The following is a 15,879-nucleotide window of genomic DNA, read 5'->3' as shown; positions in this document are numbered from 1 at the left end:
CCTTGCTCCTCAGCACTTGAAACAGTTCCTTCACAGTTGACTTTCCCAATGCTACACATCATCTAATGTCCTGACTGCTGCTTCCGTTGGCATTGATTGTAGAACCAAGCAACGTGAATTCCTTGACAACCTCAATCTTCTCTCCATTTATTGTGATGCTGCTCATTGGTCCAGGCAGATATTAGATGGCATTAAGAAATCATTTTCAATTTTCTTAGGTGTGGTTATACTATTGTGATCATATAGCAAAAAGTCCTCATTTTAAGGAGATACTTAGAAAATAGATAAAGCAAATATGGTGAAATGTAAATAACTTTTGAATCTAGGTGGTATATGTAAAGGTAATTATTGACTTAAAGTTAATTTGATCAGAAATTACTATTGTCACTCCTTCTCTTTTATGGTTGCCATTTGCTTGATGTATCTTTTTCCAACCTTTGATTTGTAACCTATTTTTGTTTTTGTCTCTAAGGTGTGTCTCTTGTAGACAGCGTATTGATGGGTTTTATTTTCTTATCCAATTTGCAACTCTCCATTTAATCCATTAACATTCAGTGTAATTATTGACAAGTATGAATTGGTTGCTGTCATTTTGTTATGTATTTTTTCCTGGTGTCCCTGGTTTCTTTGTTCCATATGATTTTCTGTGCTGAGCTCATTATGTTTATGAATCATGTTATCATTTCCTTTGTTACTATTATTTCAGTATATGCTGAATATTTGTGCTTGTCCTTTTTATTGTGATATGAAGGTTTATCATTTTTCATTGAGTTTACCCTGTGATTTATAAGTTTCTCCCTGAAATTAGAACAGTCCATTCTATCTTGCAACTCTCTTGACTTCCTCACCATTTAGAAGTTCTCTAAATACATAGTATTTTCCCTCTTTTTGGTTTGTAATTGTCCTCACTTGCCACTTGATGTCCCTGGTTCCCTGTTTACAATCTTGTAAGCTTATTTTGCTTTGGATATGTCCATAGCTGTGATTTCTGGGTTATGCCATCTTGTGTATTAATAGTCAGTTGTTATTTGCTATATTTGGTTCTCTGTTCAAAGGACTCCCATTAGTATCTCTTGTAAGGTTGGTTGGTTTAACAAATTCTCTTAGTTTCTGCTTATCTGGAAATCTTCTAATTTCACCATCATTTGAGGGACAGTTTTGCTGGGTATATAATTCTTGGTTGAAAATTTTTCTCTTTCAAGGTTTTATATATACCATACCATTGCCTTCTCACTTGCATGGTTTCTGCTGAGAAATCAGAGCTTATTCTTACTGGTTGTCTTTTGTAAGTAACTTTTTGTTTTTCCCATGCTGCTTTCAGGATTCTTTCTCTGTTTTTGGTTTTGATAGTTTGATGATGATATGTCTTGGTGATTTTCTTTTGGAGTCTATCCTGTTTGTGGTTCATTGGACTTCCTGAATGGATATATTCTCATCTTTCATAATATCAGGGAATTTCTCCTCCAGCAAATCTTGGACAATTTTCTCAGTGGTTTTATTTTTCTCTTCCTGTTCTGGAATTCCAATGACACATAGGTTATTCCTTTTGATGATATCCCACATAAACCTTAGGCTTTCTTCCTTCTGTTTTGATCATTTTTTCTGATTGATCCCTTTCCAAAGAAGTATTCAAGTATTTTTCTTCAATCTCATTAATTCTGTCTTCCATGGAATCAATTCTACTCCTTTGACCTTCCAATGTGTTATCTATTTGTAACAATTTAGTATTAATCTTATGGATTTCTATCTGTAGATTTAGAATCGTTTGTAATTTTTCATTTATTTTGTCATTTTGTTCTTGTATTTTCTTCCAAAAATTTTCTAGGGTTTTGTCTGTGTTTTCCTTGGTCTATCTCTCAATCCTTTGAATATATCTAAATATAAATCTTTTGAATTCCTTATCAGAAAGTTCCAAAGCTGCTTCTTCCTCAAGGATGTGTTCTGGGTCTATATCCTGCTCCCTTGTTTCTACACTTTATCTTGCTTCTTTGTATGGACTGTGATAGTCTGTTGTATCCAAGACATTGTGGCATTGTTGTATTTAAATCTCTGTTAACTGTTTGTGAAGAGCAGCCAGGGGTGAGTCAGGCTCTTCTTGGTAGTTGTTTATCATTGGCCCATTGGTGGAAAAGGAAGTGGTAGCTCTTACTCGGTAAGTGAAGTTGCAGGAGGTGTGGGCGTAGTTCTGTTGTTTGGGGTCTGTTGTTGTCTTCCACCCTGTTAGGCAAGAATAATAATTGGATAACCATCTAAAAAGTAAAAGCACATGGACAAAGTATATACCATGTAATCACACAGGAACAGTAACCAAAAAAAGGGAAAAAGAAGAAAAAGAAAACCCTGCAATATCTGTGAAGAGGGAATAAGAAAAAAAAAAAGGTAGAGAAGGAGAATAATGAAGAAAAAAATGGGAAAAATGCAAAAAGAAGAACAAAGAATAGGGTTAACCATGAGAAAGAAAATAAAATTACAACCAGGAACAGGGAAAAGAAAAAAGCTGAAAACTAGGACCTGGGAGGGGAAGAATAAAGAATAGTAGTAAAAAGAACAAAAGTAATAATAATAGTAGTAGTTTTAAAACAGATAACAACAATCAAAGTAAAAAACAGAAAAAAGAAAGAAAGAAAAAAATAATCGGGGAAGGGCAGGGCACCCAGGCCCTATCCAAGCACACAGACTGGGATGGAGTTCCTGCAGGCCCAGAAGGTGGGTGGGAGTGAGGGATGGATGCATCTCTGTTCACCAAGAGGGTGTGGGGTATAAGAGTAACAAGGGGAATGTCGCACCTTTCTAGTTGTCTGGATCTGGAATGTCCTTGGATTTCCTGGCAAGTGGAGCCTGTTCTTAAGTCCCTAGAAGCTGGGGGAATGCTGTCATATTTGATATCCCAAATGGTCAAGCTGCTTGTAAACATTCAAAATGGCTGCACCCTCTGGACAGACAAAAGTCCACAGCTCAGCCCACTGTACTCTTCGCTGCTTCTCCTTTTATTTTCCCCAGCCACCAGAGCTATCTTCCGTGCAGTCCCTGACTAGCAGGGCCAATTTTTAGGTTAATTCCTAGGTCCTACCACCACTGGGCAATATCCAAGCTGTCTGTGCCGTCAGGATCACTCCAGATCGCAGCTCCGTATGTCTCCTTTTTTGTGTTTTCAGGCAAATTCTTCTGCTAGTTGGAGTTTAGTCCACTTCTATATCCTTCCCTTCAAGGATCAGGAGTCTGGAATTATCTTCTGTATCTGTGTTAATTGGTTCCCCTTTTCTTTGTTGAAGAGGGTGTGTGCAGTCTTTCTGCCTATTCCACCATCTTACCGGAACTCCAATCAAAGGTGATTATTGTACTGTTCCTTCAAATCTTCCACATGTTTAAAAAATTTCATAATAAAAAAGTACAAAAAATTATTTCATAGACTTAGGTCAATCTTACTTGGAAAGATACTGAGTCAGTTGTTCAATTTAAAATGCAGGTTAGAAAACAAAATTCCCTCATTTTTCTATAATGTGCATAATCAACATTTAAATGTATTTATGCATGTGTGTTTAAAGACTACCTAGAAGAACGTCTGAATCAACACACATGCACTGAATTGTTATTTCTGGAAGTTAGTCTGGGCAGATTTTACTCCTTTTTTATTCCTACCTTCTTTTTTTTTTTTCCACATTGAATAAAAATCAGTTTTACCAAAACAATAAAACTTAATTTCTAAAAAAAAATTATGTAGGTTCCCAGTGTTTTTTGAAAACATGGGGATGGGAGAGCCTAATTTTTTGGCAAATGACTTCAAAAGGCAATCAAAATTGTCAATGAAACCTGAGAATTTTGTCAACAGCAACAAAGAACATTCTCTTTCCCACCATGGTGAGAAGCAAAATAGGCTATTGGGCCCCTCCTCTGCTTTGTGGTTAGCATGGAGAGTTCAGCCTTCTGACTCCTTAAAGGAGTCTGGGGAGCCTGACCTTGCTCACAGCTGAGCCTGGGACTAGACTTTGTGGGAACTTTCACCAGCCCCACCCCAGGAATCATGCTTTGGTTGGTGTCTGGCCAGGGATGAGACTGAAGTTGCAAGATTCTGCTTTTCTTGTTCCAGAGCTGGCCCACCTGCCTGGTCCTACTCAACTGGTTCCATGTCACCTGCCTTGACTGCACCCCAAGTGTGTATGTAGTATGTACCTTCAGTCCTTTTGACTGTCTCCACTTGACTTCAGAGGCTGGATTTGATCTCACCTCCTGAGATCCAGTTTCTGTTTTAAGTTTGTTCATTCTTTGGGTCTGCAGTCTATTAACCCATAACATCCTGGGCTGATGATTCATTTCAACCTTGGCTGGTCTCTGCCTTTGACCATATTGCTCTCCAGGTCCAATGTCTTATTTGTGATGACGAACCTTACATGTTAACTATTAGTATGTTCTTAAAAGCCACTACAGCATCATTAAAATTTTCTTTCCCAATATTTCTCATGGGAAATGGCATTTATATCCACATGTTGTATTTGAAGAATGAATTACATGCTTCTACTTTTTGTTTCTAGGAGCTCTGGTGGCACAGTGGTTAAAGCATTCTGCTGCTAACTGGAAGATAGGCTGTTTGAACCCACCAGCTGCTCCTTGGGACAAAGATGAGGCAGTCTGATTCATCAAGATTCACAGCTTTGGAATCCCTGTGGAGCAATTCTACCCTGTCCTTATAGGGTCACTATGAGTCAGAATTGAATTGATGGTAGTGGGTTTTGAGTATTTTGTTTTTCATTAAATTAGAATTTTCAGTTGTCAGATAGTCAACATAACCTCAATGTCAAATTATGCTTTCTCTCCCTCCTTTTTTTCTTTTTAATCAATATTTCAAAAGCACAGAAAAGTACAGAGTATACCATAACAAACTCCAGTACTTAGACCACCCAGATTTAACAAATGTTAGCCTTTTGGAATGATTGTTTCAGGTCTACCATCCTCATTTTAAAGTTAAATTTTATTTTCTCATATGGGCAGAGCTGGCTCAGTAATCCTGTGAAGTTGGCTGAGTTATTTTCCTGCTGTCCCCCTTCCTTCCCTAGCAGGTGACTGACCAAGTGTCCATGACCCCTGGTTCTACTAGGCTCTCCCAGGACAACTGCATGAGCAGTGGTCTCCCAGGGCAGTGGAGCATTGGGGTCCTCTACAATATTAGAAACAACTTTCTGGTCATGAGTTGCACAACACTAAAAGCACAATCAGGAGGTTTGTTAGGAAGTGTGTAATAATTATAGAAGCCCTTGTGGCACAATAGCTCTGGTGGTGTAGTGCCTAAGACATTTGACTGCTACCAGAAGGTTGGCAGTTCAAACCAACCAGCCATTCCTTGGAAGGAAGACTGGGCAATCTACTTCTGCAGAGATAGCGCCTCAGAAACCCAAGGAGGGGTCGCTATGACTCGAATCAACTCGACGACAGTGAGTTTGGCTTTTAATTTTGGAGTTTTGTGGCACAATGGTTAAGTGGTTGGCTGCTAAGCAAAAGGTCAGTGGTTTGAACCCACACGGCCGCACTTCAGGAGCAAGATGGGGCAATCTACTCTTATAAAGACTACAAACTAGGAGATCCTATGGGGCAATTCTATTCTGTCATATAGGGTCATTATGAGTCAGAATCAATCCAATAACACATAACAACAATAACAACATAATAATAACTATTTAGAGTATCTGGGTGGGACAAATGGTTAACCAGAGATGTCACCCAGAAGTGTCTCTGAAGAAAGGCCTGGCAATCTATTTCCAAGAAAATCAATTATTGAAAACCCTGTGGAGCACAATTCTACTTTGACACACATGGGTTTGCCATGAGTTGGAACTGACTCAACAGCAACTGGTTATTTTATTTAGAGTTGGGGGTCTCCAAATACTAGAGTCAGAATGCAAATGAATGTAGGAAAAGAAAAGCTATTGGAATCCCAGCTTTATTTTCTCTTACCCAGTTCACTTGTAAAATAGCCACACAAGACTTTGAAGTTTACATGACATGTCCAGACACGTGAAGACAATGGCTAGTAGACCTTCCATCACAATTGCATATTTCTAGGATAGAGAATCTGATTGTCCCACCCTGATTTGGATGTCCACCTCTGTATAGCAAGCTCTGGTGGAGGTGGGAAGGTCATTATTATAAACATGACTACCAAGGCCCACTTCTGTGATACTCTTTATTTATTTATTGTGCTGCATGTGGCAGCATGTCCTCCAGGGTAAAATCATTATAGCTTGAGAAGGACAGAACTAGAGTTTCAGCAAAAGCTAGGAATGACTATCTAACACAAAGAACTAGCTGATATTAGCTGATGAAGATGATGATGGTGAGGAGGAGAAAGATGAAGACAACTGTCTCTGTGGTTGTACAGTATAGAAGCATAATGGCTGACTAACTGTCATTGCAAATAGCATAGAACAGCATTTGTACATTGACAAAGATTCCATGTGTCATGGGCAATATTTTTGAATGGTTTATGTTTCTGTATTCCTTCAACAAATGTTTAGACTTTGATATGCCAGGAATTTGACTTAACTGTTGGTGAGAAAATAGTGGCAATTCAGCCACAAACTACTTCAAAGGGCTTATAGTTTTGTGTTAGTCATGTGTGTATAGTACCTGAGGTTGACTCCAGTTTTGAGCAGTATCTCATAAGATGCACGCTGTTCTGGTCACCTAGTGCCGCTCTGATAATATACCACAAATGGGATGGTCTTAAAAAACAGGAGTTTATTCTTACAATTTGGAGGCTTTAAGTCCAAGTTCAAAGTGCCAAGCTCTAGGGGCTGGGTGAAAGCCCCTCAACTTTGGGGTCTAGCTCCACCTTCTGCTCCCAGCCCAATGGAGCAAGAGGCATTTCTTCACTCAGACAGCTGCTGACTGCTGAGGCTGAGAAGCCCCAAGGTTGACAAGTAAAAATACAGTCCCAATGTTACCAAACCACACGGCAGACCATTAACTTAAGTTCATTGTAAGTCCCAAGGTCGGCAGAGCATAGCAGGCAGCTGAGCAAGGACATGGCTACATGCAGGGTCCAAGCGTGCCATAAGCTAGAGCCATTCCCAAAGCTGCTTCTTATATATGGGAAAGAAACTATATACCCAAAACAGCTACTCAGCTGCTTGTGGTAGATCCCACCATGGAGCTGATTGCCAGTCTCATCATGGGGAATAACTACCATCAGCTGCCCAGTCACTCAACCAGGCCCAACCAAGTTGACATACAACTTTAACTACCACACACACTTACTTGTCTTTCTACATTCACACTCAAGTTTTACCCTTGCAAGCCATCTCAAATCTGTCCTGGAATGTTGTTAGGTGCCATCGAGTTTGATTTTGACTCATGGTGAACTTACGTACAATATAATGAAACACCACCCAGTCTTGTGCCATCTGCACAATTGGTACTGTGCTTGAGCCCATTGTTGCAACCACACTGTCAATCCACCTCGTTGAGGGTCATCCCATTTTTCACTGATCCTCTACTTTACTGAGAATGATGTCCTTCTCTAGGGACTGATCTCTTCTAATGATATGACCAAAGTAGTTGTGACGAAGTCTGGCCATTCTCACCTCTAAGGAGCATCCTGGCTGCACTTGTTCCAGGACAGACTTGTATGTTCTTCTGGCAGTCCATTATATTCAATATTCTTCACCAACAGCACAATTCAATTGCATCAGCTCTTCTGTGATCCAGCTCTCACATGCATATGAGGCCATTGAAAATACCATAGCTTTGGTTAAGTGGACCTTAGTTTTCAAAGTGACATCTTTTGCTCTTAAACACTTAAAAGAGGTGTTTCCACACACACACACACACACACACAGCAAATTTGCCTGGTCCACTCGATACATCTGATTTCTTGACTGCTGCTTCCATGGGCATTGATTGTGGGTCCAAGTAAAATGAAATCCTTAACAATTTCAGTCTTTTCTTCATTTATCATGATGTTGTTTATTGGTCCAGTTGTGGTATTTCATATACCAGCAGAGTCACCCATGGTGGAAAGATTTCAGTGGAGCTTCCAGACTAAGACAGAATAGGAATAAGGAAGTGGACAGGTCCACTTCTGAAAAATTGGCTACTGAAAACCTTATAAATAGGAGAATCTTCCTTGTAAGTATATAGATATTATCCTATCACTGGCAGCAATGTACTTCAGGATATATTTTGAAATGTGTTTTTGATAATGAATATAACACCATTCCTCTTCAATTTGTCATTCCCGGCATAGTAGACCATATGATTGTCTGATTCATAATTGCCAATCCAAGTCCATTTCAGTTCACTGATGCCTAGAATATCAATTTTTTTGGTGTTCTGTTTCATTTTTGACAACTTCCAGTTTTGCTAGATTCATGCTTCATACATTCCACATTCTAATTATTAATGGATTTTTGCAGCTGTTTCTTCTCATTTTGAGTTGTGACACATTAGAAAACCAAGGTCTAGAAAGCTTTACTCCATCCACATCTTTGAGATCAACTCTAGTCTGTGGGGCGCTTTCCCAGTCGTATTTTGAGTGCCCTCCAACATGAGGGGCTAATCTTCTGGCACACCATCAGACAGTTTGTCACTGCTATTCATAAGGTTTTCAGTGGCCATGTTTTCCAGAAGTGGACTGCCATGTCCTTCTCCCTAGTCTTTCTTAGTCTAGTAACTCCACTGAAACCTGTCCTCCATGAGTGACCCTGCTGGTATTTGAAATACCAGTGGCATAGCTTCCAGCATCACAGGAACATGCAAGCCACCACACATGACAAACTGACAGACAAGTGGTGGAAAAAGGAGGATATGTTTATATATATGAAGTCAGGTCATGCTTTTATAGTCCCATACCAGCTTGTAGAAACCCAAAGCATAATACTAATAGTAATACTATTTTGAACATATAGACAGTTATCATTTGCAACACTTTTTCTGATGAAAATAAATTTAAGCTTGGATTTGGGATGGCAGAACACACCTCTCTAAAGGCTCCTCTGGTGAGTGTGAATCTCACATACCACATATAATTTGTTGGCTATCTTTTTGAACCTATGAAAAGCCACCTCTTGACAAAAAACTTTCTGTCCTCAGATGTTGCAAATTTCATTTTTCGAAGTCATGGCTGCAACTCTCACTCCGCTCACAGCAGAAGTAGTCTGAGCTTTTGAATGACAGTCAAATTCAAATACAACAGGCTTCACCCAGCACTGAGACTGTTAAGCTATGAAAGTATTCACAACTGGCAACAACACGGCAGTCTGGTAGTGGCAGAGCAAAGATCTGGAGATTACCAGGCTCAGCTTCTGCATAGCCTTAGTCTCACTCCACAAGTAGGGCCCATATGTGGTCATGAGAGGAGGCTAAGAGTTTGCAGACAAACTCCACTGAGGGAAGCCATTAGTTTGGATCTCTTCTCCTTTTGTCTTTGGTATTTGCAACCTCCTTAGGGGAGAATCTCATTCTTAGTATAGTCGGATCTCACCAAAACCCGTTATTCATGAAGGATGGACGAACATGATAATGTGCTATCATTCCTGGTCCTGTACAATACTTAATTGGGTCCTTGTTTATCCTAGACTTATTATATTGCTATCATTCTTTGACTGCAAGGAGAATTCAATCTGGGCTCAAATCCTTCTGTGTTCCTGAGGCCTAACAAAATGTCACAAACCAACTGTTATCTCAGGGCCATGTTATTGTTGTTAGTTGCCATTGAGTCAGTCTCTTAGCCATGGTGAACTCAAGCACAGTGAAAAGAAATGCTCCTTGTTGTTGTTAGGTGCCATCGAGTCATTTCCGACTTATAGTGACCCCATGTACAGCAGAACAAAACACTGCCTGATCCTGCGCCAGCTCCATGATCCTTGCTATACTTGACCCCATTGTCACAGCCACCATGTCAATCCATCTCGTCGAAAGCCTTCCCCTCTTTCGTCGACCTTTCACCTTACCAAGCATGACATCCTTCTCCAGGGAATGGTTCCCTCTGACAACATGATCAAAGTAGGTGAGATGAAGTCTGGCCATTTTTTGCTTCCAAGGAGCATTCCAGCTGCACTTCCTCCAGGACAGATCTGTTAGTTCTTTTAGCAGTACTTTCACCATTCTTTGCCATCACCACAACTCAAAAGCATCAACTCTTCTTCAGTCTTCCTTATTCATTGTCCAGCTCTCACATGCATACAAGATGATTGGAAATATCAAGGTCTGTGTCAGGTGCACCTTAGTCCTCAAGGAGACATCCTTGCTCCTCAGCACTTGAAAGAATTCCTTCGCAGCTGACCTGCCAAGTGCTACATGTCATCTAATGTCCTGACTGCTGCTTCCATCAGTCTCGATTGTAGAACCAAGCTACGTGAATTCTTTGACAACCTCAATCTTTTCACCATTTGTTGTGATGCTGCTTATTGGTTCAGTTGTGAGGATTTTTGTCTTCTTTATATTGAGATGTAATCCATACTGCAGACTGTTTTCCTCAATCTTCATCAGTAAGAGCCTCAAGTCATCCTTTCAGCAAGCAAAGTTGTCTCATCAGCATATCTCAGGTTGTTAATGATTCTTCCTCCAATCCTGATGCCACATTTTTCTCAATATAGTTCAGCTTCTCAGATTATTTGCTCAGCATATAGATTGAATAAGTATGGGGAAAGGATACAACCCTGACACACTCCCTTCCTGATTTTAAAGCATGTAGTGTCCCCTTGTTCCATTCGAATGACAGCCTCCTGGTCAAGGTACAGTTTCCTCATGAGTATAATCAAGTGTTTGGGAATTCCAATTCTTCTCAATGTTATCCATAATTTATCATGATCCACACAATCAAATACCTTTGCAAAGTCAATAAAACACAAGTAAACATCTTTCTGGTATTCTTTTCCTTGAGCCAAAATCCATCTTACAGCAGTTATGATATCCCTTGTTCCACTTCCTCTTCTGAATTCAGCTTGCATCTCTGGAACTTCTCTGTCAATATACTGCTGCAACCATTTTTGAGTTATTTTAAGTAAGATCTTACTTGCATGCAATATTAATGATATTGTTCTATAATTTCCACATTCTGTGGGATCACCTTTCTTTGGAATGGGTAAAAATATGGATCTCTTCCAGTCAGTTGGCCAGGTAGCTGTCTCCCAATCTCTTGGCATAGTCAAGTGAGTGCCTCCAATGTGGCATCTGTTTGTTGAAATATCTCAATGGGTATTCTGTCAATTCCTGGAGCCTTGTTCTTTGCCAATTCCTTCATTGCAGCTTCGACTTTATCCTTCTGTACCATTGGTTCTAGATCATATGACATCTCCTGAAATGGATGAAGATTGACCAGTTCTTTTTGGTACAGTGACTCTCTGTATTCCTTCCATCTTCTTTTGATGTTCCCTGCATCATTCAATATTTTGCCCTTAGAATCTTTCAATATTGCAACTCGAGGCTTAAATTTTTTCCTCAGTTCTTTCAGCTTGAGAAATGCTGAGCGTGTTCTTCCCTTTTCGTTTTCTAACTCCAGGACTTTTCACATTTCATTATAGTAATTTTCTTTGTCTTCTCAAGCTGCTCCTTGAAATCTTCAGTTCAATTCTTTTATCTTGTCATTTGTTCCATTTGCTTTAGCTACTCTCCCCTCAAGGGCAAGTTTCAGAGTCTCTTCTCTCATCCATTTTGGTCTTCTCTTCTTTTGTTGTCTTTTTAGTGACCTCTTGCTTTCTTCATAGATGATGCTCTGGATGTCATCCCACAATTCTTCTGGTTTTCGGTCCTTGGTGTTCAGTGCATCAAGTCTATTCCTTAGATGGTCTCTAAATTCAGGAGGGATATATTCTACCTCATATTTTGGCTCTCGTGAACTTGTTTTAATTGTCTTTAATTTCAAGTTGAACTTGCACATGAGCAGTTGATGATCTGTTCCACAGTTAGCCCCTGGCCTGGTTTTGGCTGAAGATATTGAGCTTCTCCATCACCTCTTGCCTCAGATGTAGTCAATCTGATTCCTGTATGCTCCATCTGATGAAGTCCATGTGTACAGCCACTGTTTGTGTTGTTGGAAAAAAGTGTTTTTTTTTTCAATGAACAAGTCATTGGTCTTGCAAAACTCTACCATGCAAGTTCCAGCATTTTTTCTGTCACCAAGGCCAAATTTTCCAACTACCAGTGATTCTTCTTTGTTTCCAACTTTTGCATTCCAGTCACCAGTGATAACACATCCTGATTGCATGTTAGGTCAATTTCAGACTGCAAGAGTTGATAAAAGTCTTCAATTTCCTTATCTTTGGCTTTGGTGTTTGGTGCATAAATTTGAGTAATAGCCATATTAACAGGTTTCCCCTGTAGGTGTATGAATATTATCCTATCACTGACAGCATTGTATTTCAGGACAGATCTTGAAACATCCTTTGTAATGATGAATGCCACACCATTCCTCTTTAAACTGTCATTCCCAGCATAGTAGACCATATGGTTGTCTGATTCAAAATGACCAAAACCAGCCCATTTCAGCTCACTAATGCCTAGGATATCAATCTTTATGTGTTCCATTTCATTTTTTACAACTTCCAATTTTCCTAGATTCATACTTCATACATTCCATGTTCCAATTATTAATGGATGTTTGCCGCTATTTCTCCTCAATTTGAGTGGTGCCACATCAGCAAATGGAGGTCTCGAAAGCTTTAACTTACCCATATGAGTAAGGCTTATTTTACTCTGATAATGCAGCTCTTGCTCAGTCCTACTTTGAGAACTTTCTAAGCTAAGTGACTCATTTTCCTCCTCTGTATTGGAAAATGTTTCCAGACTATTCATAAAGTTGAGCAGTAATGTATCAGACAGTGTTTCTCTGCTATTCATAAGGTTTTCCTGGCCAATTCTTTGAGAAGTGGATGGCCTTCCCCTTCTTCCTAGTCTGTCTCAGTCTGCAAGCCGGGCTGATACCTGTGCACCATATGCACCCCACTGGTTTTGAAACACCAGTGGCACAGCCTCAAAACTCACAGCAACATGTCACCACAGTAGGACAAACTAACAGACAAGTTTGTCTCCCTTAGCTGTTGGAAACCTCTCCAACCACCTTTACCTGGATTCCTATGGCTGACTCCTCAATCTGTTCTAGTCCCCTTTGCCTTTTCTGTCCTCTCTGTGCTCTCCCGCCTTGCTTCTTGTGGGGCATGGCCTGGGTTCCCTCTCCTCACCTGGGTCACTGCGGCTGACTCCTTGATCTGTTCCAGTCCCCTTTGCCTTTTCTGTCCTCTCCCTGCTTTCCCACCTTGCTGCTTGTAGGGCATGGCCTGGGTTCCCTCTCCTCACCTGGGTCCCTGCGGCTGACTCCAACTGCACCTTGGTCCTGCACTATTAGTGTGATCAGTTGAGAACTGACGGTTGTCATGCACAAGGTTTTCATTGGCTGATTTTCAGAAGTACATCACTAAGTGTTTCCTCCTAGTTCATCTTAGTCTGGGTCTCTAATGAAACCTGTTCATCATCATCACAATACATGAACCTCCACTGACAAATGGTTGGTGGCTGCACATGAGGTGCATTGGCAAGACTGAAACCCAGGTCACTTTGAAGGAAGGGGAGAATTCTACTGCAGAGTACCAAACCTAAGAAGGCTGGTGGTTCAAACTTACCAGCCACTCCTCAGAAGGAAGGTTGGGCAATCTACTTTCGTAGTGCTGCCGCTTTAGAAACCCAATGAGCAGTCGCTATGAGTTGGGTCTGATTCAACAGTACATAACAACAACAACAACCTAGGGCCGTATCTTCCTCATTGTTGAATCCTAAGCATCATACAACTACTCAATAAATACTGAGTGCGTATGAGATTCTGAACTCTCAGTTTTGATTATCTCATATTCAACTTGCTCCTGTGCCTTTTGTTTATAAATAAGTAAAAGGACTGCCTAACAAGTTAAAAAAAATTCTTTCTATTTGAAAAATTAATTTATATCAAAGAACTTTGTCCTTTATGCTGGTAAAAGACATGATGATTGTAATGTAAAGCTATAAGCAAATTTCTTTTTATCTGTCTTTTAGATTATTCGAATATATTCTCCTCTATAAGGATGGAGTGATGTTTCAGATTGAACAGGCCACCAAGCAGTGCTCAAAGATTACCCTGGAAGACCCCTGGGATCCTCTCGACATTCCTCAGAATGCCACTTTTGAAGATCAATATTCCATAGGGGGGCCCCAGGAACAGATAACGGTCCAGGAGTGGTCTGATCGGAAATCAGCCAGATCATGTAAGGATATCCCTTTGGGGATCGAAAAAAAAAAATATATATATCCCTCAGCATATATCGGGAAGCATGGTGGGAAAATTGTTTAACTTTTTTGGGAAGATAGCTGATGGGAAAATTAATAAATTTAATTAACTTGCTTAAACCACATTTGAGTTCCTGGGTGGCACAAATGGTTAAGCACTCAACATTTATTAGCTGCAAGTTTGACAGTTCAAATTCATCAAAGGATGCCTTGGAAGATAGTCCTGGCAATCTGCTTCCAAAAGGTCACAGCTTTGAAAACCCTATGGAGCTTTGCACACATAGGGTTGTCATGAGTTTGAATTGACTTGATGGCAACTAACAACAAAAAAACCACATTTAAGTCCTTGCATGTATTTTTGCTAATTGTGTCACACTAGCATATTAAAAGGAGCTCTGGTAGTGTAGTGCCTAAAGCACTTGACTCTAACCAGAAGGCTTGTGGTTCAAACCCACCAGCCACTCCTCGGAAGGAAGATGGGGCAATCTACTTCCGTAGTGATGCTGCCTCGGAAACCCAAGGAGGGGTCGCTATGAGTCGGGTCCGACTCGACGGCACATAACAAAAACAACAACAGCATATTAAAAAGAGCTCTGGTGGTGTGATGATTAAGGCATTTGACTGTTAACCAAAAGGTCAGTGGTTCAAACCCACCAGCCATTCTGTAGAAGAAAGATGAGGCAGTCTGCTTCCATAAAGATTTACAGCCTTGGAAACCCAATGAGGGTTTCTATGAGTCAGAATCAACTTGATGACAGTGAGTTTTTGGTCTATGGAGCATCATATTTGAAACATCTTAACCTTCTAATGCCACCCTTCTGCTACTTTGGCTTTTATGGACTTAGCCTTGGCTCTGATCATGTGAAAGGAAGGCATTTCTCTACAGCACAAATTTGAATCAGGTACCTTCTTGTCCTCCTCAAACATCACTTCCTATAGTTGCAATGATCAGACCTGCACCATCATTCTGGTGCCAGACTAGCCTGCGTTTGTGCATACAAGTGAAGCTGTTCCCTGCTTTGCTACCAGTCCTACTCCAAGAGTGTTGTAAAAATGCAGACACTTTGCCCATCTTCAATATTTAAAAGTCAACTTTGTCTCCTCTTACAGATGAAACCTGGATTGGTATTTATACAGCCAAGGATTGTTATCCTGTGCAAGAAACCTTCACCAAAAATTACAGTGTGATATTGTCCACCCGGTTCTTTGACATACAGCTGGGCATTAAAGACCCCTCTGTGTTTACACCACCAAGCACGTGCCAGACGGCCCAACCAGAGAGGATGAGTGAGGACTGCTCCCTGTGACTTGTGCATGCAGAAGCCATAGTATTGGGTATCATACTCTGACCCTAGCTGGAAGCTGATTTCAGATTTGAAGAGATGAGAATCATCATTGGAAATAAATATAGTAGTTTTAGGAAGATGAACATATCTGTGTGCTTCTTATATGTATATGATTTTTGACTACTCAAGCTATGTTTACAAAATGAAATTGATTGGAGTATATGTGGTAATATGAGCTGAATAGATGGCTGGTATGGATACTTGCAATATTTCTAAAGCCTCTATGGGTTCTCTTTTATATGTGTGTGCAGGTATGTACTAAACACAATGGTGTCCAATGGGGTAAGGA

General features: G+C 40.3%; 1 protein-coding gene across 1 annotated transcript in view; it reads left to right on the top strand.

The window, feature by feature from the left end:
* Positions 1–15,551, top strand: part of EPDR1 (ependymin related 1) — a 44,122-nt gene extending 28,571 nt beyond the window's left edge. The window contains exons 2-3 of the mRNA XM_007950105.1: positions 14,014–14,222; positions 15,355–15,551. Coding sequence (XP_007948296.1) covers positions 14,014–14,222; positions 15,355–15,551 — 406 coding nt within the window. The remainder of the gene's footprint in view (positions 1–14,013; positions 14,223–15,354) is intronic.
* The last annotated feature ends 328 nt before the right edge of the window (positions 15,552–15,879 follow it).

Source organism: Orycteropus afer, unplaced genomic scaffold (genome assembly GCF_000298275.1).
Source record: "Orycteropus afer afer isolate SDZICR_OR568_19922 unplaced genomic scaffold, OryAfe1.0 scaffold00263, whole genome shotgun sequence".
Taxonomy (NCBI): domain Eukaryota; kingdom Metazoa; phylum Chordata; class Mammalia; order Tubulidentata; family Orycteropodidae; genus Orycteropus; species Orycteropus afer.
Note: the sequence above shows the minus strand (reverse complement) of the source record. Positions and strands in the feature narration are given on the sequence as shown.